This window comes from Malaclemys terrapin, chromosome 15 (genome assembly GCF_027887155.1).
Source record: "Malaclemys terrapin pileata isolate rMalTer1 chromosome 15, rMalTer1.hap1, whole genome shotgun sequence".
In the NCBI taxonomy this organism is placed as follows: domain Eukaryota; kingdom Metazoa; phylum Chordata; order Testudines; family Emydidae; genus Malaclemys; species Malaclemys terrapin.
Genome location: NC_071519.1, coordinates 32,170,451 through 32,197,929, shown reverse-complemented (window position 1 = coordinate 32,197,929; position 27,479 = coordinate 32,170,451). Strand labels below are relative to the sequence as shown.

The window sequence follows — 27,479 nt, the reverse complement described above, 5'->3', positions numbered from 1 at the left end:
TTGGGTCCTGGATAAATTACAGGAATAAAAAAAAAAAGTATCCGGTGTAAAAGAGCTCATTTACATACAAGTATAGTCTCCATAACAAAATAAACGATGCACAAGCAGGGATAGTTGTCCACCCGCTAAATAAAAGAAACTTCAACACAAAAGGTTGCAGTTTGAAATACATTTCCTGATTTGGAGTAGTTTATCACTCTGGCTTGTCGGGTTTTTAATAAACAAAAATTTACTGGAAGAAGGCTTGACTTCAAAAATGCAGAAGGTCTGTGTATAGTACAGCCAATTCCTCATGCAATACAAGGTTGGCATTACAATTAGGTCACCCTGCGTCTTTGAGAAGTGTACCTACTTTATCTAAAATAGCCATGCTGCATGCAGATGAAAGAGTTAAAGTATTTTGTGGTTTATTTCTATTTTTTTATAGTAGAGCTTTATAGTTCGAATATTTCCATGGCAAATAAAGCTATTATCATCTGTGGCATATTTCGAACATAGTAGCTTCTAGGGGTTCAGGACCTTTATGGAGTAGAGCACGTACAACAGCACAAAGGTAAGAATTGTCATTTGTTACCTGAAGAAAACAGTTGTGACCATAGCTGCCAGTCCTCAGAGATGTTCGCACCTTGAGAACATCAACCCACAGCTTTGGCATCATTGGAAGGAATCTATCCTTGTTGGAATTTGAGCGCCAGCTCTTTTTGGTCTCTTGCATAACCCAGCTAAAGGAAATCATTGTTTCTTACCAAGGAAAAAAAGTGTGCTGGTAACTTTACTCCTTGTTTTGAAGCCTATGTAATTTTTTAGCTGGCTATCTGTTGCAGATTTCTTCTTTATAGAACTGGAGCTACTGTGATATCACTACATGGTCTCTTGCTTACCAGTCATAAGCACATGTGTACCATGCATGGATATAGTGATACTTTGCAAGGCTCATGAATAATGGAGTAAGTATAATTCTGACATAAATGGAGTCGCCCAGTGGGATGAATTTCAGATCAATTAGATTACAATTGAAAATATTTGTAGAAGAACACTCATGCAGATTAGAACAATAGCGATTGTGTTTCAGGTGTTGTGTTCAGGCATTAAAATTAACTTGTTAACCTTTCATAGTTACTTGATGTTTACTGAATGTTTTTATTGGGTTTGCTTGTTGGTACAGAACATTCTGACTGATGTGATATATCCAGTATATTTTATTTATTGACTTCCTTTTAGTCCTGGAAAGGATAAAATACAAAAGGCTTTGGTAATATTATTTATATTAGTTGAACAATTTCTATATACACTTCTGCTGCACATCTTATTGCATTATTGTGTTTAGTGGCTGCCTAATTGCCTGTGCAGGTTTTCCTGGTTGGAAATTATCAAGTCTCTGTTGTGCATGTGAACTGTCCTATATGAGTGGGGCAGTCACTAAATTGTTTTCATGATATACCTCGCTTTTCCATTCTACACCCCCGAATCTCCAGTCCAGTTTATTTCATTACATTTAAAAGTTGTCCGTTTTTCTCCTGTGTTCCCTTATTCGCAGTTTTTTAATGTTGCTAAGTATCATTCAATTGGAAAGAATATTTGGCCTGCTGGAGGGGAAAATATGTTGCATTCTTAGTACATAAAATCTATAGACAATTCAAGATTGAGAAAGGTAAATATAATTTTCAGACATTTAAGCAAATACTTTTCTGTTCCCGTCTTTATTCATCTCAGTCAACTACCCTTGACTTTTTTCTAGGACAGTCCTTGTTATCACAGCCAATGTCAGTGTTATAGGGCTTGGCCACCCTTAGGGTACGTCTACACTACCCATCTGATTGGCGGGTAGCGATTGATCTATCGGGGATTGATTTATCGCGTGTAGTGTAGACGCAATAAATCGATCCCCAAACGTTCTCCCGTCGACTGCTGAACTCCAGCTCGGCGAGAGGAGGAAGCAAAGTTGATGGGGTAACGGCGGCCGTCGATCCTGCGCCGCAAGGACGCAAAGTAAAGAAATTTTAATTCAATCTAAGATACGTCGACTTCAGCTACGCTATTCTCGTAGCTGAAGTTGCGTATTTTTGATTCTCCTCCCCCGTGTAGACCAGGCCTAACTTTCATGCGCATTGATGTGATGAAGTGTATGTTGATAAAAACTTACTATGATCTCTTTACCACTTCAGCTTGGACCTGCTAAAGGCTCCCATCCTTGAAGGCAGAGGTTTAGTATAACTTAGTTGTGTAGTTTGAGATTAAATTAAAAAAAAAAGACCAGTAATGTATGTAACAAACTACCCAATCTATGGGTACTTTAATTGCCTTTTAAGCGAGTCTTGAAAACTATTGCTTTATCATAAAACAGTACAATTATTGCTGTATTTCCTCAAAAATATGCAAATCGCTGCTGAGAAAATAGCAACTGTTATTTGTGGTGATTCACAGATATTAAAAAAAAAAAAAAAATGGAGAATACGCCAAAGGAAGTGTCACCGACTGTATAAAGCTTCCCCAGATCCCAGAGACTGAGTGAAAGCTGTAGGTATAGAGGGGGGAATGCCTGATATTGTGGGGCTTTCTCATGTATGGCTGTTGTGAACATGGGCACTTCGTACCACAAGTGATTTCCTTTCAAAAACCTTAACAAGAACAGGCAGTATTTTGTGTTGCAATTGTCCTAACAATAATTCAGCACTTTTTTCAGTTCTAGAATCTGAGTAGTCCAGTCACATTTTCTTAAATCGCTCAGTGGGCTCGGTTCCCTCACCTCCATCCCAACAACAACAACAACAGAAAATGATGATGCCATGTGTTGCTCAATATTTTGCTGGAGATATTTGAATCTTTAGGATTGTTAGTGCTGCCAATAGCTTTTTTTTTGACTAGCAAGAATTCCCATCAGCTTTCCCTTTTCTACTTTTGGTTGGAGAGTGGGGGAAAACTTTTTAACTAAGTGTTTCCAGAATCTTTCTTATATAATTATAATATACTATAGAAGTAAGCTCTTCCATTTCCCTTCTTGTTCCTCCTTTAGTATATTTTAATATAACAGTACTAGAAATTGGCTGTATAGCAAATGCAATCAAATTTGAATGAACTAAAAATTGGGCTCCAGATTTTCACACCACTTAAAGAGGAAATCCCAGGATCGCTGTATTCTTGGAAGCGCTTCACATTTTCAGTGAATCGGTTTGCCTCCTTAGCACCAAGATCTGCACATGTGGCTCCAGGAAATGTCTTGAATGCGTTAATAGGTCCTGATATTTTACTCCCTACAGCTTTGTTTTATCAGCAGCGCTATCAGTTCATTTCTCCCTTTCACTCTCTTGTGTAGCTCTGATACTCTTTTGGTTTCCAGGGAATTAAGAGGTAGACATCATGCCATCAACTGCACGTCTCACAATGCCTCCACCACTTGTTTTTTAGGAGCCAGTCTGTGCCATGGTGCTTGGCTCCTTACTGTGATGTAGGGTTGAGATGAAGACGTGGCCCCCTAGAGTAAATCTCCTCTTGCTCCCTTCCCTCTTTCCCCCACTTTGGCATATGTTCCTTGCATATCTGCCAACCAGGGGGTTAATTTTAAAATATTTCATTCTGGGCGGGTGGGATAAGGTAGCAGATGTTTAGCTTCCAGGAGCAAGAGACTTTGCCTGCTCCGTCTTTGCCCAGCTCTTCCCTTGGAGTCACATTTTTACATCTAGATGAAATGATCCATCAGCAGTTTATAGAGCAGCCTTGCCAATGCATACAGCAGAAGGGGCAGTCTTTGTTTTTTAGAAAAGCAACTGCCCCTTCTCCACTCTAACCACCCACAGAACTCTCCCAGTTATTCTAGTCTAATTTAGTGGTGTTCATTAGAGTGAAGCGGCATGTCGTTATTTTTCCTCCCCAGGATCCCCCTTTCAAATGTTGTCCAATGGCCAACTATATATGTGTGCAGCAATGAAATTATTTCCCAGGTAACTATAGTTATGAATTGTCTATGCCATAGACACTAAGCCAATAATAAGGCAGTAATACCCTCTTCATACTCAAGAAGGAATAGTTTGCTTCAGCATGGGGGTCCACCAAAGCTTGTTCTTGATCAATTCTACACGAATCCTGGTGACATAATTTAAAAACTTGGCAATACAGCATTTAATCTTTTTCTTTCCTTTCTTTTTAAGGTGATGGACAGAACTTGGTTACTGAAGATGTGACAGTAGTGGAGGGAGAAGTTGCCACCATCAGTTGTCGAGTCAAAAACAGTGATGACTCAGTGATTCAGCTATTGAATCCCAACAGACAGACGATTTATTTCAAAGACTTCAGGCGTAAGTTTCCATCCCTGTATTATTTGGTAGCAACTGACCCCCACCCTCCTAGCCTTCTGGATAAAGATATTGCTAAAGCCTCTTTTTTAATTTAATGTTAGGCACTTAAAGTTTAGTTGATTCTTCAGAGCGTAGATGACAGGCAATCATAATCTTTCTCCTTAATGGAAACCTTGATGGTCCCTTTTAAAAGTCAGACTGTTTTACTTTGCAATAGGAATTGATTGTAGTAATTCAGGGTGAATTGCAACCGAGCGCCAAATATTTAGCTGACACAAATAAATTGAATAGAGTAATGCAGGAGAATACAATGTTCTGAGGAGTAATATGTTTGGTCTGAAGATTGACATGTTCAAGATAATCTGTCTCCTTTAAAGCCAAAACAAAATCTGTCGCCATGGTGCTCAGTGCAGGAGGATGGCTTTATTTCCTGTTTAGACAATACTGTGAGGCTAACAATTGAAATGAAACTATTTAAATTATTTAGTCTAATGGCTGCTGTTGGAATTGGACGGGATGGACCAGGACTACTTGTGCTCTCTGTGTACACGCAGCACAGAGGGTCTCTTCTCCAATACTGTTTACAATCTAAGTAACTAATTGGGTGAGACAAACTCAGAGGAGATTGTGATTTACTGGTATTGCAATAGATCTAAGGACCCAGATCAGAGATCAGGGTCCCCATTTTGCTAGGTATTACAGACACTCTGCCCCAAAATTGGCACTCAAGAAAGACCATCAGTGAGTCTTAGTTGAAATATTTGTCAGTGCTGTCAAAATTCCCAAAGGGATTTTAGCAGTAATTACTTGTGTAAGGAAACCTAAACCTTAAATTCTTTGCCCTGATTCTTATCTCTGCTTCATGCCGGTTCTAATCCACTCATGGTATCAATCCTGCACTCTGCTTTAAGCCACAAAATAACCCCCTGAATTGTTTTTACGGCAGCCTTCTTACCAAAAACATCACTGCATCTTCTGAAAAACAAAAGCTAGACACATCAGTAGTTTGTATGGAGAATTGGTATTGATTAGTTATATTGGTCTGAGCACGTGAGTATTGTTCAAACCCAAACTGCAAGGAGCTGGAATAATGTGGAAAATGCAGGAGTTTGGTTTAGGCACCATTACTACTCTTTCAGGCTTCTGGCTTTGCCATGTTTTTGTGGGAGGAAATGTACTATCTGTCTTGTTCATCACAATCACGAATGATCTGTTTGTTCCACAGCTTTGAAGGACAGCAGGTTTCAGTTAGTGAATTTCTCTAACAGTGAACTCAGAGTGTCGTTGACAAATGTCTCCGTTTCTGATGAAGGAAGATACTTCTGCCAGCTCTACACCGATCCCCCACAGGAAATTTATACCACTATGACGGTGCTTGGTAAGTGCCGGGCACTAAACTCGAACTCTTCAGTTAACATGGAGGGTCCAGGAATGAAGGGGAGGGGAAAGGGAATCAGCACATGGTTTTTGGAAACTATTTTTTAGCAGTTCCAGCCACCAAAAGTTGCTAAAACTTAATCAATTCTTAAGACTTGCCTTATAGAGCCACACCCACTCTGAGATTTCACTAAAAATCAACTTTTTTTATTCCAAAGAGCTTTTACACTAAAGACCAACTGCCTTTATGGATCTATTGAGTCTAGGACTCGAAACAGCAATCTCAAGATTCTGAAGGTGACTAGCAAAGATCAACCTACGTTTTCAAGTGAGCCATTTGCCACATGGAACATCCTAGCTGTTAGCGACTAGTTGTGTTAGCTAAGGGAGGAAAAGACTGGCTGTGTGCCTCTACCCAATACAATTTCTTTGTAATCACTCTCCGTGCTCCTCTTTCTAATTAATATCCTGTTTGTAGTGGAGAAGCCAGGTGTTTGTTTTTTCTGCAGCATTTCTGTTTCGTGAGATAAGTACAGGTTTAGGAGCCAGACGCCCCTGAATTCTAAGTCTGGCTCTGCCTGTCACTGACTCACTTGGGCAGGTCACTTAAATTCCCTTGGTCAGTGTCTCCATTTGGGACAATACCTGCCTTGCCGAGGCTGCAGGAGGATGAATCACTGCATCGGCTGAGTGTAAACATATGAATTCCTAATGTGACATTTTGGAGTAAATCTGACACTGTTACTGACTTGGAGTGGATGTTTGCCCAGCCAACAGTCTGGGGAATGGCAAACACTTACTAGGGGAAGACAGTCAGCTGGCTTTAGTAATCCTGCAAACTATCCTCATGAACTTTCCTAGACCGCATGCCTTTCATCTTTAGGGTAGCGGAGTATATCTGTGTGTGTCACACTTCAGTAGGAGGGTGGGGATCGTGGTCATAGATTCTTTTCAGTGAGGCGAAAAAGGGAAGGAATAAGATTTAAGTATATTATTTATCTAAAAATAGGAGTATATTAATTATGGTTCCTCTCAGTGGCCATATTGGGACCCTTGGTCTGCGTACCAACAGCAATTCTTACTAGCTCGTAACTTTTCTCATTGGGACCACTGGGGTAGGCAGGCCCATATTTCATTTGTTCCTCGTCTACTACTTCAACTGCAGGAGGAAACCTTTGAGGAGTAAAAGGCCAAAGCAGACAAGGAGGGTACTCTTCAAACTGTCATCACATCTTTCCCAGATGAAGCTGTTATGCCCCCTCCACCTTCTCTGGCTTCAAACAGTTTCAGGAGCTAATAAAACATGTTGCGGATTCATTGCATGTTCCCCTAGGGGAGGTTTGAGAGTCACAGCACAAGCACTTGGACATTTTGCAAATGACACTTTCTGCTCAAGAGGCCTTGCCTATAAATGAGGCCCTCCTGGATCCTGCCAACACCATCTGGCAGACCCCAGCAATGGTATTGCCCATGTGCAAACATTCTGATAAGAAGTATTCTGTCCCAGCCAAGAACTGTGAACATTTATTTTTGAATCCTTTGCCTAATTCCCTGGCTGTTGAAGTGGTGAACGTGGCAGACAGCACCATTCATCTGCAACCCCAGAGTTTAGAATTGCAAATTACCAAGCTCTTGTGGCTAAATAATCTCACCAGTTATTCCAAATTCACCACATTTATTAAACACCTTCCAGCAGAACATCGCGAGCAGTTCCACGCTGCCATAGCTGAAGGTCAGCTAGTGACTAGAACATCTTTACAGGCCTCCTTAGATGCAGCTGACACTGCAGCTTGCTCCATCTCCATGGCAGTCACCGTACATTGGGCATCCTGGCTCCAGTTCTGTGGGTTGCCTAGAGAGTTTCAAAGTATTGTTGAGGACTGCCCCTTTGATGGACTGAAACTCTTTTTGCTGAGACCACAGGTGAATCATCGATCACTTAAGGTCCCAAATAAGAACGAAGGGTGGAGACCAATTCTAGATCTGACTCCTAAACTTTCTGAAAATACAAAAATGCAGAATGGTGACTTTTGCAGCTGTAATTCCACCAATGGATCCAGGGGGGTTGGTTTTCAGCCCTCAACTTTCAGGACCTTATACTTTCATGCCACAATTTGTCCTTTTCACGAGAGATTATTTTGGTTTCTGGTCAGTCAAGATCACATCCAGTACTGGATACTTGTAGTCAGCCTTGTCTCTGCTCCAAAAGTATTCTTGAAGGTTTTGGCAGTGGTCACCAACTACCTTTTGTTTATTGGAGACAATGGTTTTTCCATGCCTTGATTGGTTGCTCAAGGGCCAGACTTGCAACGAGGTTTCTCTCTGCCGTAAACTCATCACTGCCCATGCCCCACAGTTAGATCTCCAGCTCAACATCAAAACGGCCACTTTGACCTCAGTACAAAGGAGAGAACCAAGTCATTTGGCTAGTCTCCCAGGCAATTCAGTTGCTGACCTGTTCAAAGGAACCACCGTCTCCATTCAGAGTCTGTCCAGGTGGATATCTGGATTCATTGTTGTTAATTTGACGATACACAAGCTCCTCCCAAGGTGTTAGCCCATTTCACTAGATTTCTGTCAGTGTCTATGGTGGTGTTTAAACATGTTCCCATTGGTGGGATCTGCAAGGCTGCAATTTGGACTTCAACACATACCTTTTCCAAACACGATGTGATGGATCATTCTTCTAGATCAGATGGTGCCCTGGGGAATGCGGTCTTGTCTTCGGTGTTGGACTCTACTTCGAAGCTCCCTCCTTATGATGAAGATATTGCTCGGAAGCCACCTGAAGTGGAGCACCCATAGGGATGCTAGTTGAAGGAGTCCAGTAATTGGAATCCTTCGAGAAGTGTCCCTCTATGGGTGCTTCACTACCCACCCTACTTCCCTTCTGCTTTGGAGTTTCCTCTGTGGGACTTTGTGGTGGAGAAGGAACTGAAGGTGGTTCACTCACGCAGTCCTACATATCATTAGTATGGGGCACAAGGATGTATAGGGCACATGCGCATGTCAAATCAGCATTGCTACCAATAATCTCTGCTCAAAGGCTCAGTGTCCAGTTGAAGGTCTGGGGACAGTGGCATAAACTGGCACCTGGTCTGCTAGCATCACAATAATAAATGAAGACTAAAGTCTTGTTCGCTGCCTGTGGTGTTCTTTAAGGAAAGTACTATGTACATTATGCAGTTGTTAAACCTCTTAAAGTGCTTCAAGATGCTTATGCATGTTTGTTAGTTGCTTGCTGTTTAAGCAAAACCTTAAGCATAATTATAATGCAAAGTGAGGGATTTCTGTTAACTTTTGTCTGGGCTGATTTAATAGCCACCATTTTATGTATTCGTTTGTATGTATAAAGAACTTGAAATCTTTCATCTGACGTTTTGTGTGTGCTCATTTGCTTAGGTATTATCCATTTTGGAGTGTTGCAGTTCACTTTTTCTACTCAGAATTGTCTAGGTGAAAATGTAATCTACTGAATTCTCCTCTTTTTCATCCTATTTCTCATGGTTTGCAAGCAATGATATAGATGCAGTTATAAGGTTAATATAGTTACAGATAATAGTAGCTAATAGTATTACAGCCATGTCTAAAGATTAGTGCTGGCTTTTAAGCCCCTGTTAATAAGAGAACTCGAATCGCAGTGGAAGATCTTAATGTAAAATCTCACTCACTGATTGGTTGTAAATTTGGTTGTTTTTCTCATATTTAATAAGATTCTGTTCTGTCTTAGTGTTAAAACTGTGGAAACAATGTTTATAATCCGCCCTAGGATGGATCTCAGGTTTATCAACAGCCTTCAAGTTGTACTTCAGTTTTCTGATGTTCAGCTGAATAGGATGGTGTTTGTCCCCTTCAGTTTCTCTCCAATTGGTACATGTTTAAATGTATTGAGTTAGTTAATGTACATTCACTCATTGCTAAGAGATGCATCAGAAGCAGTGATAACTGTTTAATGGGCCTATAAGCAAGTATTTTGTGTCTTCTATAACAGGCTAGAAAAATAATTTAGTTGTTCTCATTAAGAAAGTTGCACTTCAAGATTCAGAATATACCACTTTTTGTTTCTTCTATTCCAGCGCTATTTTAGAGGAATTGCAGCTGTGGGTATACCTGATGCATCTGTAAGGCCCTGAGCATCTAGGTATGTCAGTTCTTGGCATATTGGGGGTGCCTATGCATGTGAGTGTGCTCCTAGCCCTCCTTTCATGGAGCGGGAAACAAAGGCAGAAGCATATTCAGTTGCTCAAGAGCAAAGAGTGGCTGTCATTCAGGGTTGGGAACCAGGATCTCAGGTGCTCAAAACACTAGGCTAAACCTTGTTCCCTTGATTAAATGTTCACATAAAAAGAAAGTAAGTCAGAGCATGTCCTTGGTCCTCCTTTCTAGCACTTTATGATGGGATCTTGTACGTGGGAAGTAAATAGCACCTGTATTTCCGTGTTGATGTTACACTTAGTAGTAGCTTTAACATTATGCTTTCCAGTCACATTTTCAATGATAGGTTTCTCTGCTTTCCCAAGAGACTTTGTAGGTGTCTCTCACCACTGCTACAGTGAAGGAGCCATCAGTGGCTGCCTGTTACCATTTCTTTGTCATTTTATTATTTTTCCTCTCTTGCCGTGTGTTTTAATGTCTTCTATGACACTCTATATATTTATTTATTCTCAATGGATTAGAACATATGAAAATCTGAAATATATGGTCTGTTTCACTCATCTTGGAGAAAAGCTACAAGTGACTAATTAATTAGTCCTTCGATCATCTGGAAGATATTTATACATTTGTTCTTCGTGAGCTTGAAAATGTATGAGTCATATTTCAACCAGACAATTGCTTAATCATAGTGTTGAGAACAAAAAATGTTGAGTTATCTTTGGAAATATCAGTTTAAATGCTTTACTTAAAGGCCTAATAGGGATGGAATTGTGTATATTGGGTGATATATTCATGTTTCCCTCCTTACTGACTTATTCATCTTTTTCAGAATTTTAAACTTGTTTTTATCCTGTCTATGGATTGCATGCTACTGTGGTGGTGGTGGTCTCCCTTGGGTATTACACTGTTCCTAAATAGTATTGGATTGTTTTTCACTGATGATGATTACAGCCCTCTGGCTTTGTAGCTCACAGTAGTGTTGTCTCTAGAGGGTACTTGCCTTAAAGAGAGGAAAACTCTCAGCTTGCAGTAATTGCAATCTGAAGCAGTTATCTTTGTTAAGATCCAAAGTTGTTTCCACATCTCTTCATCAGATCTGGGATTGTATTTGCCTTTTGGTTTATTTTGATGGGAGATGCATTGGCAATTGGAGACAGTGGCATTCTATTCTGGTCCCAGGCTTGGTGGCTTTTTTTAAGAGGCTTAAATGTATTTGATCTTTGCTGGTCATCTTCCACATCTTGAAACTGATGAGCAGATGAAAAAAGTTTTACCTTTAGGAAGCTAAAACTGTAGGTAGGTATGGTACCTTTAAATGTAATCCTTTTTCTGTTTCCCTTCTCATTACTGACTGTAAAATTTATATGAATGCAAGCTGTATTCTTTGTGTGGTATCACACCCATGTAGTATGAAAGAGAGCATACAATTTACAGGGGACCATGCTTAGCTGGGAGGGACTATAGAAAATGTGAGAATTTAATGAGCAATAGTTGATGAAGTTGAAAGCTGGGCTGAAAACATTGAACACAACTATTAGGAACCTGTGTGTTAAGGGACAATAGTACAAATAATAATTTGATAAATTAAGAGATCTGATAAGTCTGGGTGCCTAGTTTACCCAAAAAGAATCCAGCTGTCAGGTTTAAAACAAATAAAAGGAAGTAGTTCTTCACACAGCGCACAGTCAACCTGTGGAACTCCTTGCCTGAGGAGGTTGTGAAGTCTAGGACTATAACAGGGTTTAAAAGAGAACTAGATAAATTCACGGAGGTTAAGTCCATTAATGGCTATTAGCCTGTATGGGTAAGGAATGCTGTCCCTAGCCTCTGTTTGTCAGAGGGTGGAGATGGATGGCAGGAGAGAGATCACTTGATCATTACCTGTTAGGTTCACTCCCTCTGGGGCACCTGGCATTGGCCACTGTCGGTAGACAGGAGAATGGGCTGGATGGACCTTTGGTCTGACCCAATATGGCCGTTCTTATGTAACATTGAGTAACTTGTTGATATGTTCTCGGGTATACACCAGTTAAAGATAAAAATGTACTGACCTTGTTCTGATTTATATTTTTGATTTTAGTCCCACCACGCAATTTGGTGATTGATATCCAGAAAGACATTGCCACTGAAGGAGAGGAGATTGAGTTGAACTGCACTGCCATGGCCAGCAGACCAGCCACCAAAATCAGATGGTTCAAAGGGAACAAGGAGCTAAGGGGTAGATTTATCTTCTAAATCAGCACCGTTTTAACTGACGTGGTCAAATTTTATACTGTCTAAATATAATATTGTGGTGACAGAGAATAGAAAACACTTGGTTTAAAAAAAAAAATAGAGCAAGCTGTTTCAGACGCCATGTCAGTGGCAAAATATATGGGCAGACTTAAATGACAAACGCATCTTAGCAGTAAAGGTCTTTACACCTGTTTTGTCCTTTAGTTACTTGCCAGAATCCGAGTTCAGAGTTCTGGATTTGCTCTTCAGCTGCTGATGTCCTCCGTGATCTCTTACGGTGTGCGGGGAAGATAGCTCTTTGCCCTGATTTAGGGGTCAGTGTGATGGCATCAACTGGGGTGTAAAAGCATTTCAGTGCACTTTTAGATCTAGCTCAGTTCTTCATGCGGGATTGTGTAGATGTTCATATAACATGGGTTTCTTCTACTCTGTAAAGTCTAGTGCTTGTGGAATTTGTACAGATAAGTCACAACATGGATTGCATATGATGTGCTGTTTAAGTCTGTGTGCACATGCCATCACCTCTGGTTTTGTCCCATCTGAGATAACATCTTTACAGAAGTCAGACACAGCCTGCAAATTTAACCCCCTGCAAGGACAGGATAAAGTCCTCCGGACAGAGGACATATATCCCTTCCCTCCCTTAGCACAATGACACATACTGAACTTATGCTGGTAATAGTGGACGGCAAAGCTGCTGTCACCTGTAGCATCCCATAGAACCAACTGCTTTCCGGCACCTGTTGTCATCTAAATGATGCATGGATCTTCAAATGGCCTCCTCTTTGGTTTCTTTTGCTTTCTGTAGGGCTCCAGTACAACAGTATTTGACCACTTGTGCTTGACCTGTCCAGTTCCTTTATTAAGCTTTCTCGCTTCAGCAATTGAATTCCAACAGTCCTGTATCTTTGAAGACTGCCGAGCAAGTAGAGGCTTCTTGAAATACCAAATCACCCTGCTGATTCTTTGGCACAGTGGGGTTTTCAAAAATAGAAATAGGGAAACTGAAATAGTTTTCTTTGTTCTTGATTTTATACGGACTCAGATGGAGAGAGAACCAGAATCCTCTTTGATTATGCAATCTTTCCTCTAAACAGAACAGGTTGTTGTTTTTAAACAGTTGTCAACATGTTTTACTTATGTATTATCCACAGGAGCTGTTTTGTGGGCTTGAAGGGGAGGTGTCGCTTGTGGGTTTCCCTCTTATCCATTTTATCTCCATGATTTGAAACATAAAAAGTGCAGTTGATAAGCTCATTTAAAAGAGGCAGTGGTTTCTGGTCAGCAAGTATGTGCTGAGTTCATGGAAAACCTCATTAGTTTGTCACGTAACCCTGAGCCGCCTCTTTCCTGTTCTGTGTGTGTTCTGGAAGTCTTGCCCTGTAATATACTTCACTCCAACCCACTGCTATGATATTTTCAATGGATCTTCAACAGCGTCACTGTTTAAATATTTTAATTACTGTTTTTAATTATGTTAATCCATTTACTCTCTTTCCCTCCTAATAGCTGATGATGGGTTTTCATCTCCATAGCATCTGAATTCCAGGATGCTTTCCAAAAAAAACCCCCCAAGCTCTTAAATCAGTGGCACTATAAGCATCCTGGCATTTTTAATCCTTATGACAGCGCACTGTATATTTTAAGTTTTTTAATGACTTTGGTAGGAGGGATAGTATTACCCACGTGTACACCTCCCTGCCCTGAGCAGTCAATGCTATAGAGATGAAAGTTGGAAATTTAAGGGCACATTGTTCCCAGCACCTCTTTTGTCTACCATGGTGATGCCAGCGAGATGATGACAATGTGATGTTGTCATGAATATGCTCTCCCATGATTACTCTGTGCTCTCTCCCTCATCTATCTGACAGGCAAATCTGAAGTGGAGCAATGGTCTGATATGTTCACTGTGACTAGTCAGCTTTTGCTGACCGTGGGGCGCGAGGACGATGGGGTCCCTGTCATCTGCTTGGTAGATCACCCCGCTGTCAAAGACTTACAGACCCAGCGCTACCTAGAAGTAATATGTGAGTACCAGAGCTTTCTATTCTTCTAACCTAGAATGTTTCTCATTTAAACAGAAGTTCAAAACCATTAATTATGTAATTAGGTTTTATTACAGTGTAGATAGGGTTTATAAATGTAGAAATCAAAGTATTGAGTATTGTTTAATGGTTTAAACAATGACTTCTCCTTGCAGTTTGCTGTGATGCCAAATTCCTACTTTTATTCTCTCCACATAGAATACCTTGCTTTACCCAGATTTAGCACCTTGAAGGGTTAATAGCTAGGCCTTGTAATTATGTCACAGCAGATTAATTTTAATTTTAAGTCCTAACTTTTTTAACAATGCATGTATTTCTTTAAAAGTTATCATCACTGCCGAGCTCCATTTAAAGTAACTTACTGCAGTTCTCCATTGGTAAATGAACTGAGAGACACATGCTGGGATGCAAGAGAGACTTTCATAATGCATATAATGGGAAGTATAGTACAGTAGTTCTTTTCTAAATTACAGCTGCAGAAATATGTTTTAAAAATAGTGGAACCTTTAAGGTAAAGGTCAAGTAAAAGCACCCTGTTAAAGCAAGCTAATCTTAGGGTTTAATGCTTCTGACTACTTTTAGGAGAAAAGCTAGGTGGGACATTTCACTTCGTTCTCTATGAACTGCCATTTATACACATTACATGAGTGATGTACATAAATAGAAAAGTAGATTTCTGAAAATACCCAGGGGGCAATCCACAGCAGAGGTGGCTCATGTTCATATTTGTGACACAGGACACAGTCATGTTAGCATCACTGTGTCATGTTATCAAGTGGAATATGGCTTTTGAAATCAGAAATGCAAACAAACCTGACATTGCTGTTCTCTTGTGTTGAGGCAGACCCCCCAAAGTGGTGAGATGCTAAGATGACTCAAATTCCTTTCTTTTGTAGATTCATCTCAACCGTAACATTATATAAAGGGAGTGGAGAGTTGTTAATGTTTCATCTATTTCATTATGTAGCTTCATTAAGAGCATTCTGCTTACAATTTTCATATCACTGAAACTAGCATGAAGTAATGTCCTTATAATAGGGAAAACAAAAATGATCAGATACTACCTAAATTGGCAGATACTAGATTTCTTGTGACTGTGCTAATGTGTAATTCATTTTATGCAAACTTAATGTCCATTAACATTTCTTGTAGAGCTCCATTAGCCTTAATAATACATTAGCACCTTTGTGAGGCTTGATCAACTACTTAACGGGGGAAAAATCCCATCTCTCAGATGATACAGGAAAATTGAAATGCTTTTTTTTTTTTAAACTTGTTTAGAAGGGGGTCAGATTAGTAGTTTAAGGCTTTCCTATGGATATTTCTGTGTAATGCCTACCTTTTGGCGCAGTAGAAATGGGTCCGTCTTTTTAACAGTGTGTGCAGTAGGGTTCCTTCTACATTTGTCTATGAAAGAGAGAATAAATCTCTTTTCTGAATCCTTTTGGTTGCAGCTTGTAAAAGGCAACACACAGAATGATGACAAAGTATGTTTACACCTGTGGTTCTCTGAAGGTCGTGGGGGACATCCAAAACCTGCACTGTATTGGTTTTGTGTTGCAAAGGGCATTTTTTCCACTTATTGCTAATTTTAGGCCTGCCTTTGGGTGTCTCTTGGGGAGGGAGAGGTGTTACCTAATGCTTACCACAAGTTTGTTGGAATGCACTTAATGCAGAGCTTTCTGCAAGAGGATGGGGAAACCATGTGAAATGGTCTTGTTGACTAGCATGTTTGTCTTCATGTTCTGAAATTAACCTGGAGCTTGTGAAAGGCACTAGATGAATAGCTCTGCCAGCGATCATTGCTTTTTGATCCACAGAACGAGCAAATGGCCCAGGGAGCTGCACAATGTGTGTCCTAACAGTCTCCTCTCTCCCTCTATCAATCTGTGTCAGCCCTCTCCTGGTGTTGAGGGGAGTTTGGTCTCCAAGATGCGTCAATTTCTGGCCCTTCTTCTGAACCTGTTGTGGGGGTGGTAATGAAGATTTGTATAGTCAGAGGACACTGAATTATACTTATGTCTAAGCTTTATTGTGATAAGTGGGCCTACAAATGTACCCTAATTGTGAGCTCGTCTTTGAAAAATATATGAAGGTTTATAAGAGATCACAATAACGTAAAGAACAAATGTGGATGTGAGAAGAAGCAAAAGTGAGACAGAGATTGAATTAGTTTAAACAACCAGGCCTACTAATGTAACTCGAGGACTGTGTTAAGATCGTGCTTGGTACCCGAGAGAAGTGTGGAAATCTGTGAACCAGAATTGGTGTGCTGGAAACTAGGCCTAATTGGTGGGGGTGTATTCCGCCTATCGCTCCTTTTGCAGGTCCTCAAAGAGATTTTGGGGAGAAAAATTTGCTACTGGAGTGAGCTTCACCCTCATGACAGCCACCCCCACCATCGCTTGGGACCCTGGGCCTTTGTCATACCAATCCTGAAAGATATCCTGATTTGACGGGGCAGAGAGAGGGACCTAGATGTCATGACCAACCACACTGGTTCCAGCTGACTCCCAAACACCACCTGGATGAAAGAGAATCGAACATCGTAACAGCTCAACCCATCTCCGCTAACTTTTTCCCCCTCTTTTCCTCAAAAGGACAGTTTTTTACCACCTTTGATACCATCTAAGGCCACGTCTACATTTTCCCTTATGTCAGCCAAACTTACGCTGCTCGGGGTCCCGCCGACACAGCTACTGCCACTCATCGCAGGTAGTTTAATTATGTCAATGGGAGAGATCTTTCCTGTCGGCAAAGAGCAGCTATACGCGAGATCTTACAGCTGCATCGGTACAGCTGTGCGGTCAAAAACTCGCTAGTGTAGACATAGACTAAGACTGTCAAACAAGCGATTTTATTTTTCCTTCTAAAAATCTCTCTCCAGCTAAAGGGAAGGGGACGGCACAAGGGATGTGGTTAAAATGAAAGCCTTATTTAATAACTGACATTTCAAATGCTTTAACCTTTTGGCCTTTTTTTCCTTTTAATGGTGTGTTTTCCATGGGACTAGGCAGGCTGAGGTCTCTGTATTTCAAATCCTGAACCTCGTTTAACACTGTTTAATGTTGGACAGTGACTGGGTTATGCTAACATCTTTTGATCCATATATTCAATCTGAATGAATCCAAAAGCCACCAAAGAACCATCACATGGAAAGGGCTTCCAGTCAGTACCAGCCTGTTTTGGATCTGACCTGGAGTCCAAGGCGTGGAAGGTTCTAGAGCCCAATTCTTATCTCTGGAGCCAGTCTCCTATCTATTTTTTCCAAACTTTGTTTTTGAAGACAATATGGTCGGAGGTTTCACTGCGGGCCTAGGGAGGAAGTAAGGAAGGAATTGATGGGATCAAAACTCTGGCAGGAACCCTCTAAGGGGATTCCAGGCAGTTCTGTTTCTAGACCACTGGGAATTCTGTATATAGACCACTAGAAGAGAAGGGAGCCAGTATGATCCGATGGCAGAAGTAGGGATCAGAGGATGGGGAGTGGTTGTGGCTGCTGATATTGGGGAGGCTGAGCATCAAAAAGAATCCACAGTGCTGCCACATCAGCACAGCCTTCCTCGGTAAAGCCCTTTGCGATCTCCAGAGTGGGGAAGTGTGATATAAAAGCTAAGTGTTATTGTTCCACATAGTTTCTCCTCACTGTGCACGGTGCATGCAGTTCAGTGCTTTGTTTACCCATTACCCAAAGAGGGGCTACATAAGGCGGAGGAAAATCCACTTGTCTTCTCTGACTGAAGTGTAGATCAGAGCGTCCTCTGACGCAGGGCCAGCCTTTTAAAGAAATTATACTCCTAAAATCAGGCATAATTGTCACTTTCTCAATAGCTTTTTAGAGCTGGGATTTGCAATCAGAGCGAAGTAGCCTCCAAATGGCTGTTTCATGCACTTTAGCTGACCACTTTGTTACCTCCAGCTTTACAGTATACCGAATCTCCAAGCAAGTGGCAATTAACATTTGCACACAGTGCTGTGTCAAAACATGTGTTTACATAGTTGTGTTGCTGAGCCCAGAGAGGCATAATTTGAAAGAGGGTTGGTTGCTTTTAAAAAACTGATTGCATTTGTTGTTGCACAATGCCAGCTTGAACTTGCCCTTCCATCCATACAGCACACCATGCCTGTGTCTTTGGAATGTCAGCTACTGACACTATACGGGGAGCCAGAGTAGACCGGTTTCCCAAGGTGTCATATACCCCAGTGCTCTTAGTCTGTCAGACTTAAGAAAGGTGGTGTATGAAAAAGAAAGAAAAAAGTATTAGCAGGCAACTTTCAAGTGATGGATCCAACTTTCAAAGCTTATGAGCTAATATTTGTTGGTTTCAAGTTCAGAATGTGCAGGGACATCATAAGGCTAGTTGCAAAACGAACACAAGAAACACAGCATAAACCATAAAGCCTGGAATGTGGGGGAGAGGAAATGGTTGGCGTCCTACTAAACAAATCAAAATAAAACCCACAAAAGAGAGCAAAGGCTGAATGAACTCAGCATAATCTGGGCCTTATGAAGGGTAGTCTTGAAACAGAAGTAGTGCTTTCAGATGTTCTCCTACATATTTCATAGTAATTTTCCAAGAAAAATGTACTTGGGTTATTCCCTACACTGTTAATAGCAGCTGTGGTAATGTTTTTTCTGTCATGCTCTTGAAAAAGAAACCTCACCACAGATTAACCAATATGTGCATGGTGCAAATGCAAATGATCAAAGAGAAGATTAGTTTGGGGTAGCCATCAAAAGAAGCCAAATGATTGCAGAAAAGTCCAAGTACCTTTCCCCAATAAACAAGTTCCTCCTATTGTCCCCTCAGATGGTGTAAATTACCACTATAAAATAGCCAGGGTAAAATTTCCCTTTCAAAAATTTGGACCCTAAAAAATAGTATTTTCAAAAGCTCCTTGGTGATTTAGGAGCTCAAGTCTCATTGAAGGTCAATAGCACTTCTGCTTCTAATTCATGCAGGTGCTCTTGAGAATGCTGTCCTTAAATATATCTCTCTTCCATTAGAAATATATTTTCAGCTGTTAAGAAAAGGAAATCATTCCACTGGCAATTGAGGTACAAGAAGTCAGCCTGCAAAGTGACCTGTTACAATGAGTTTTATAAACAATTCATTTGTACGTTTTCTTGTGTGTTACAGTTCAAAGAATTGAAAGATTTCAGCTTCTTTTTCGTTTACCAACCACTCCTAAGAGCTAACTTTTTGAAATGGCTCTCAGCCCTACTCCCTTGGGCTGAGGGCTCTCTACATCTCCTAAAATAGGCTGGGGTGGGGAGTCAGTGCTCTAAGGGACAATGGATTCCATCTTAGGCTCTGACTTCACTGATCAGAAAGGCATGTGTGCAGCTGTGTTAGCTGTAAAAGTAAAACAGTGGAGACAAGTGGAGTTTTACGGTAGGGTAAATTAGGCAAGGTCAACCACATCCCTGACCTTTGCCTCGCCTATGTCAGGGTAAAAAATTCAGATGCCTTGTCTCCACTAGGATTTTATAATAAGCTAGCAAACGAGCATCTGTTATCTCACTTGAGGGTAGGGATGGAGAGGGAGACATTTGTGTCAGGGAAGGCACAGCTTCAGGTGATGCGGGAAGTAGAGTTGATGTCTCAGTCTACTTAGAACTATGCCTCAGCATGATTCTGAGGGAGCGTATTGCTGCAGCGTCCAAACCTATGTGAGTGAGAAAAGGATGCCCCAACTGCTCGTGGTTACCATCAGAAATTCCAGGGCACTTTTCATTAGAATAAGGCTAGTGTCCTATCCAGATTCCATTGTGACATTAGTATTCTGCTCACCTAACGTTCCCCTGTGGTATCAGTAGGCAGCAAGGTCCCTATCCTTCAACCTACTCATGCAGAGTTGCAGGGGAAAAAAACATGGACTTCTGGTGTTTTCCAAGTCCTTTGGGTGTGAAGTAGAATTTGTCTCTCACTGTTCCACAAGCCCCATAATGACCCCATTTCTTAGCAAAGACTTAGTAAGGCTGTTGCTCATTATGCTTAATGTGATTGTTCCATTATTACCTGGTGGTCTGCTTATTTGTAAGCATTTTGTCATGTTCTGAGACTGTGGTGTGTGTGAGAGAGAGAGATAAGGATAGCTAGCACTGTAGGACTCTGCTCCCTGTTTTGGATTAATAGGGGCGTGATGATGTCTGATATGAGAGAGACTTAATAGAAAAATACTACAATCACTTTACTACTGTACTGTGAAGTGTGCAAAGTAGTTAAGTGAGCTGCAAGTTCTCAAATAAATGAACTCTGAGTTTGGTTTTTGCCTCTCTGATGTTGAGTAGTAGCTCATCCTACTCATGAAGGGATAGCTCAGTGGCCTGTTAAACCCAGGGTTGTGAGTTCAATCCTTGAGGGGGCCATTTAGGGATATGAGGCAAAAAGCTGTTGGATGACTTAATTGGGGATTGGTCCTGCTTTGAGCAGGGGGTTGGACTAGATGATCTCCTGAGGTCCCTTCCAACCCTGATATTCTGTGATTCTATGAAGTAAGCCAGGGGTCGGCAACCTTTGGCACGCGACTCGTCAGGGTAAGCACCCTGGCAGGCCAGGCCAGTTTATTTACCTGCTGACGCGGCAGGTTCCACCAATCGCGGCCCCCACTGGCTGCGGTTGGCCGTCCCGGGCCAATGGGGGCGGCGGGAAGCGATGCAGGCGAGGGAGGTGCTGGCCGCGGCTTCCCACCACCCCCATTGGCCTGGGACGGCAAACCGCGGCCAGTGGGGGCCGCGATCGGCCGAACCTGCCACATCAGCAGGTAAACTGGCCTGGCCTGGCCTGCTAGGATGCTTACCCTGATGAGCCGCGTGCCAAATGTTGCCGACCCCTGAAGTAAGCTAATAGCATCGTGAGTAAAGGGTGGCAAAGTCTAGTCCTTTCTGAACTTTTAAGATAAATGCTACTATAGGAATGTAGGAGATATTATTGAAATGAAATCTCTGCAAACAAGGAGGCCATAATGTCTTAATAATGTTTTTAAAAGCAAAACTGAGTTTGACAAATGGCAACTGTGTTCAGTAACAATAACTCTTTCATGCTTGATTAATAGTCACAGTAGCAAATGTATAACTCTGCGATGGATTGATACAATGTGCTGCATGGTATTAGTTCAGACATCTCCAATGGTTCTTGAGTAGCTGTCTCTTTTAGAATTCATTATTGCACAAGGGGTGGATGGATGTTTGTATTGCATATAATTTTTAGAGAGGAAACAGCAACAAAATACATTAAAAGATCATTAAGGAGTTGAAATGAGAAAATACCCCCAGAAAAATGTGTTAAAGATTAATCTTCAGTCTTTGTGGTACTTTTCCTTTGCTTGTTATAGCACTGAAAATGGATGACAAAGTATAAGCCTTAACTCTGTATTTTTTTCTCTTGGGTTTAAATTCTAATTAATTTATTTCTATGTCTACATGCATGTTTATAAAAATATATACCCATGGAAACAGTTGTAACCGCTTGTTATGCCAGGAGAATTCATTGTACCCAATTATGCTAAAAATCCACCATATATGTATGCTTTCATACTTTCAGTAATCTTTGTTTCTGGTGAGTACAGATATTAATTGCATGGTATGCAGTGAAGTGATTAACATCAATGTAATTTATCATCTGGAGATTTCTGAACATAAATAAATGAGTTGTTTTGTTCAGTGAGGTGTTGACCCCTTCAGAATCTGAGACTTATGTTTTTTTATTGTAAATATGAAAGGCACCACAATCAGCCAAGTGTTGAGTTATTTGATTTTCTGGGGCATTAGTCGCTCTTGTTTGTGACATTTCCCAGTTGTGTGCTCGTTTACAAGCTCATTAATAAGGTTTTCTCAGAGGAATGTTGTTGAGAATGAAGAACATACAGTAGGGCCTGGGTCTGATAGTTTTGCTGTGAGGCTCGGCAAACATACAGCAGCAGTGTGCAGTTAGATGTTTAAAATGGGAAATAATTCTACACAAAATCTTTGCGTTCAAAAGCCCTGTCTTCTCTGTCCGACTTAGACCAAAGCCTTGTACTTTTTAAAATGAAAAATTAACCATTTTGCTACATATGGCCCCCAGGAACCAGATAATTAACCATTTCTTTGTATATGCCTATGATTTTGGTGGCTGTACATCTGTTTTGTTAAGTTTGGGTATAGCAGGACATATAATTGGTGGCAAAGGTTGCAGAGTTCACCATCTGAGAAGTGCCTCTAATAGTGTAACTGGCTGTTTAACAAGAGCCGCATGCTATATATTAAATAAAAAAAACTAATCTGAATAACAACAAGGTAGCAACACTTAGTCTGGACATTCAGACTAAAGGTTAGACACTATATAATGAAAGCATGTCATTGTGTAAAAAAGAATAAGAAAAGGCACAATGGGAATAAGAAGACTGGCGCATCTTAACTTTAATATTTCGTTACTATTACAAGTTAAATGCTTAAATCTTCTCTTTATGTTTCAGGGATGACTTTTTAAAAGTCTGTTGGAGATCAGAAACGCTCCTTTAGACCCACTGTATGTCAGTCATCCCTTTAACTGTTAGTTTAAAAATGAGATCTATCGATCTGATAGTTGTTTATTTTATAATCCCATGTTGCTATTCAACCATTATATGAACCATAACATTGATACAGATGTGTGCTGCTAAGATGATAAAAGCTGAGATGGAAAGACCTATTAGACTCTTAAGTCCCTACCCATTCCACTATGAAATATAATCCCCTGATAAGAGGGGACATCTGATTTTAGGATAAAGATGGCACTTATATATACATAGTAGCCAATATACAAATATTGATGCTTCTGGCATTTTTGAAAAATATATTCCTTGAGGGCCTATCCCCAGGTCTTAATCTATAGTCTAGATTTATGCACTAATTGCATCTGCAAAGCTTCATATTAAAATGCCAACTGAATTTATTGCTTTTTCTGTTTGCATTTTTACCCTTTAACTCAAAAGTTGTGTTCTTATAATTTAGACATTTTTCCCCTCTAACTTAAATATTTTTTCTGACTAATTTTGCTTTTTCTGGAGTTAATATATGCAGTCTGATTTAGAAACTGGTGAAAATCAAAGCTCTATGAGCAATTTCCTTGTTAATTTTAATTTAGACAATATATCATGCCTATTAAAGTGTAAAACAGGTCAAAACCCATAGATTAAGGAGATGAGAATACATATAAAACTTTCACAAGCCTCAAAGGCTATTGGAAGGAGTATTGTGAAGTACATCTTGGACGATTTTTAAACTAACGTAAAGGAAAGTAGACAGGAATTCTTCTACTTCAGCTGAAAATATTTTCTTCTGAGGAAACAGTGTCTCCTAGATCAGCAAAGAGATTAAAACTGGGATTAACACAATCAGAAAATAGATTTTAACATATTAAGACTTTAAAAACTCAAAACTTAAGCAAGATAATTTTTAATTGAGTTATTAGAAGATTCAGTTTCCTAATTTTCTCAGCTGGCAAAAGATTTGGCATTTAAAAAGCGTTTCATACTTGAAATCAAGAAACAAAATATTGAATGCTATATTAATGAACATGTAGCGCTAGATAAAGTCAGCACCAATGCAAGTTTTCTCTCTGGTCCATGCATGCCCAAGTTGGGTTACAAACTTCTTTAGTTTATACTGGAAATGTTGTATGCAGTGCTGTAGCTATGGTGGTCCGAGGATATTAGAGACAAGGTGGGTGAGGTAATATCTTTTATTGCACCAACTTCTGTTGGTGAGAGAGACAGACAAGCTTTCATGTTTACACAGAGCTAGTTGCCTTCTGAGATGGCTTGTGCAGCAGGAGAGATGCTGCAGCTATGCCTCTCTATCTGCTCTCTCGAATGAATATAATAGACTAGCGTGCTAGGTGTTACTGAAAGCAGCCCGTTGATATATTTTCTTGATCTATCTGTTCATATATACACACCATGAATTTTAGTGTGTTTTAAACAGACTGTTTGTTCATTTGGTTGATTTTGAAGGCAGCAATGTGCAAAGAAAACCTTCAGTCTGATGGGCTGTATCAGCCATGAGGATCATTAGTTTGTTGCTTTTCCCAGGTCGGAAAAGTCAGAAGTGGGCTGAGTTATGAAAACGCTCTCTTGAGTTTAAAAAACATTTTACATAATGTTGTTGTATTATTAATGGCTCTGGTCCAACACAGTCAGTGTGTATTGAAAATGGATGGTTCTGCCGGGGCAGCTGTTGTATGCCCCATAACACTTACACTGAAATTCCTGAAGAGCCACGAGCTATTAGTGTGATATGAATCAAATCTGGTCTGATTGACACAGCCCCGAAGAGCATTGTCTGTACTTTGAGCATAATGCAATTTTCTCTCTCACTGCCGTTTGTGATCACTCTTGTGGACAGTGAAATTACTGTACATGGCCACCAAAATTAAAGGTACTGCACAGCACTCCCCCATTCTGTATGCGCTGATTGTATTTCTAAGGGGGTGTCAGAGTGTGATCACTCTCTGTCTCCTATTTGGGGTTCAGCAAGAAAAGAAAATTTGCAGTTAAGCATTTTACTCTTATTAAAAATGTCAGTTGCCTTTAGCGCCCGTTGGCCACAGTTTACATCTTTGACTGCCAAGTCCGAACAGCCAACGAGTCCCAGAGGCTTAAGCTGCTTTTCTGCTTCCACAGGAAGGGCTGTCTCCAGCTCAGGGGCACGTGGGAGGATGAAGAGGAAGGAATCTTGCTCTGCTGCTACTTTTGCTGTCCTTGTTGTGTGCACAGCACCGGTCTCTTACCACACCGGTAGCTGGTGCCCCTTTTGCAAAAGCTCAGTCCTTTTTAAACAGTTTGACGTGCACATGTATCTTCAGTAGAAGCTGCAGCTTGTATCCTGTGTTGTTCCCCCACCTTGCATGGTTTTAAGGTGAGGTTAATATTTAAGGGTGGTCTCTAAACAAGGCAGGCCTACGTGTGGTACAGCCTAAGAAGTGCTTCGGGAAGAGTTGGAGATGAAAAGCGCTGTATAAACTTAAAACATGAATTAAGCACCACCATTTCAAAATAGGTATTAAGGACAAGATGGTCAAGTTACCCGTGGGACCATCTGTTTTGCATACAGCCCTGCTGAAAGGTAGTCAGTTTTGGGATAGAGAGTGACAACCAACTGCTGCAGAGCATGGAGGGGAATTTCTAGCTGAGGACTCTAATGCAAAATATTGACCTTTTGAGGAAAGTCATGGTATCCTCTGTGTACATTCAGACTGTCAGTCACGCCATTCCTTTCAGGGTCTCCTCTGAAAGAGACGTGCTCTTTAAACTGTGTGTACACTCAGTGTATGCTCTTTGGAAAGAGGAAATGCCGAGTCAATTTCAGCAATAGCTAGTATTCGAGCTAGGCAGGCATAGATGCTGGGACTCGGGGTGCTGCTGCACCCTCTGGCTTGAAGGGGTTTCCATCAAATACAGGGTTTAGAGTTTGGTTCAGTGGTTTTCAACATCCCCACTTTACAAATTGTTCCAGCACACCTGGATGCGGGAAGCAGCATGGCTCTATGTAAAGAGGTGAGAAGTGGAGACAGCCTTAGGACTTGTGTGTCAGGATTGTCAACAGGCGTTATAGACTTGTATCTTTGGCACATGGGCAGATAGGCACCCTATTCAGAGAAACCATCGCTGGCCAGACACGGAGAGTTATTGACAATGACCTCTAGGGAGGCCACATGTTCCATGTACAGCACTTTTTATTTCATCGGTTGACTTAAAGACCACGGAACATTGTGCTTGGTCAGGCTGGCACAAACTAATCTACCAACAAGAGAGCAAGAGCAAGTCTTATCTTGGCCTCTTTAAAGGCTACTTTTCGTGTATTTTATAGGCATGCAACATGAGTGCTTTTAAAGAAATCTCATCAAACCCAGAATGGCTTGTAGTAAGGTTGGTTTTCAAATTGGTTGCTGTTGTAGTGGGTCCTTTAGATGGCTGGTGTGTAAGCTTTTGAATGAATTCAGCTTAATAAGGATGCCTTATAAAGTTACGGGGGTGGGGTTTTGGTGGTGGTTTTTTAAAGCCACTGGAAAAGTTGTAAGTGTATTAGGAAACAGCTTTAGATGACTAGAACTAATTGACTACCAGTACTGTACTACGGTGGTGTAGGTGTGGCTCTAACGACTCATCTTTGTTTTTATCAGAAATCCCACTGTATAATATAAAGAAGTGCCAAGATTCGCATTTCAGGGCAGTTTTGTTGTACATAAATGTCCATCTGTTGTTGGCCTTATGCCGTCTATTGCTATCTGAGGCATGCCGTAACTGCCCCAGAATGTACTACTGCAGGTCTCATTAATTACAGAATTCTAGGAGCTTGGCATTAGAGCCCTGCAATCTGTGGATATCTGAGTTAGAGCCGTGGACCATTTTTGCAGATTGGATGCGGATACAAATTTTGCATCCACACAGGGCTCTACTTGGCATGTTTAAATATAATGTTTAATAGCTGATACCTAGTTATTGGAGACCATAAATTCATCATAAAAATTTCAGTCTAAAGATTTGTTATGATAATAATGAATGATTGATAAGAATATCTGGAATATATGTACCAATTACTCGTACAGATTTACTTTGCAGCTACCACAAATTAAACCATGTAACTAGAAGGTCAGCTGGTGTTTTCAAATGTGTAAATATTTTATACTATCCAGTATATGATCATTTTGCATCTCTAAAATGTTGCAAATACTTACTGTGACCTGGTAAACCAGCACAATGATATTTTTTTAAAGTCTTATGGTTTCATAGTCGCAAGAAAGATCTATGAGACAAGGATTCATTTATAAAAAAGCATTTATTGTGTAGCTATCTCAGGAGAGGATTTACTAGTGTACTTTATTCCATTACTGAAAATTATGAGGGTTTAAATTGTTAAACCCAGCCATGGATTTTTTTTTATTTCCATTATTCCATATGAAGCATGTTAATGAGTTAAACACTGTTAATAAAAGGCAACAAGCCAATAGTATTGGCAGAAGAGATTCTCAAACAAAATAAAAACGTTTGAATTGTTTCAACCTTTATGCATACTGAGTTGTTGCCCTTCCCCGTTTCTTACAGCTGAGTAACTTTCTAAAAAATATATGTGGCTTAATGGCATTTGTGGTATTGAATTGATTTTTGCGTTCATAACATTTTAGCTACAGTTGAGATTGCATTTTTAATCTGTTTCAGCTGTTGAAGGCAATGATTTTCTTATTAATTGCGGACTGTGGCCTTTTTCCTACAGGGCCTTTCTGAAGGATTTCTGAGCTGTGTCCTTTGGCGTAAACGCTTTAATCCCCTGTGTTTATTTTGAGACTTACACAAATTTCATTTGCACTAGGAAGAACCTGGCATTGCTCAAACAAAGGAAGCAGCAGTTATG

At 40.5% G+C, this 27,479-nt stretch overlaps 1 protein-coding gene across 6 annotated transcripts in view; it reads left to right on the top strand.

Annotated features, from left to right (window-relative positions):
• The window catches only part of CADM1 (cell adhesion molecule 1), a 286,568-nt gene that overhangs the window by 206,735 nt on the left and 52,354 nt on the right, over nucleotides 1-27,479 (top strand). For all 6 annotated transcript variants that reach the window (XM_054005229.1, XM_054005228.1, XM_054005226.1 and 3 more), the window contains exons 2-5: nucleotides 4,146-4,292; nucleotides 5,518-5,670; nucleotides 11,905-12,042; nucleotides 13,931-14,086. In XM_054005229.1, the coding sequence (XP_053861204.1) occupies nucleotides 4,146-4,292; nucleotides 5,518-5,670; nucleotides 11,905-12,042; nucleotides 13,931-14,086 (594 nt within the window). The remainder of the gene's footprint in view (nucleotides 1-4,145; nucleotides 4,293-5,517; nucleotides 5,671-11,904; nucleotides 12,043-13,930; nucleotides 14,087-27,479) is intronic.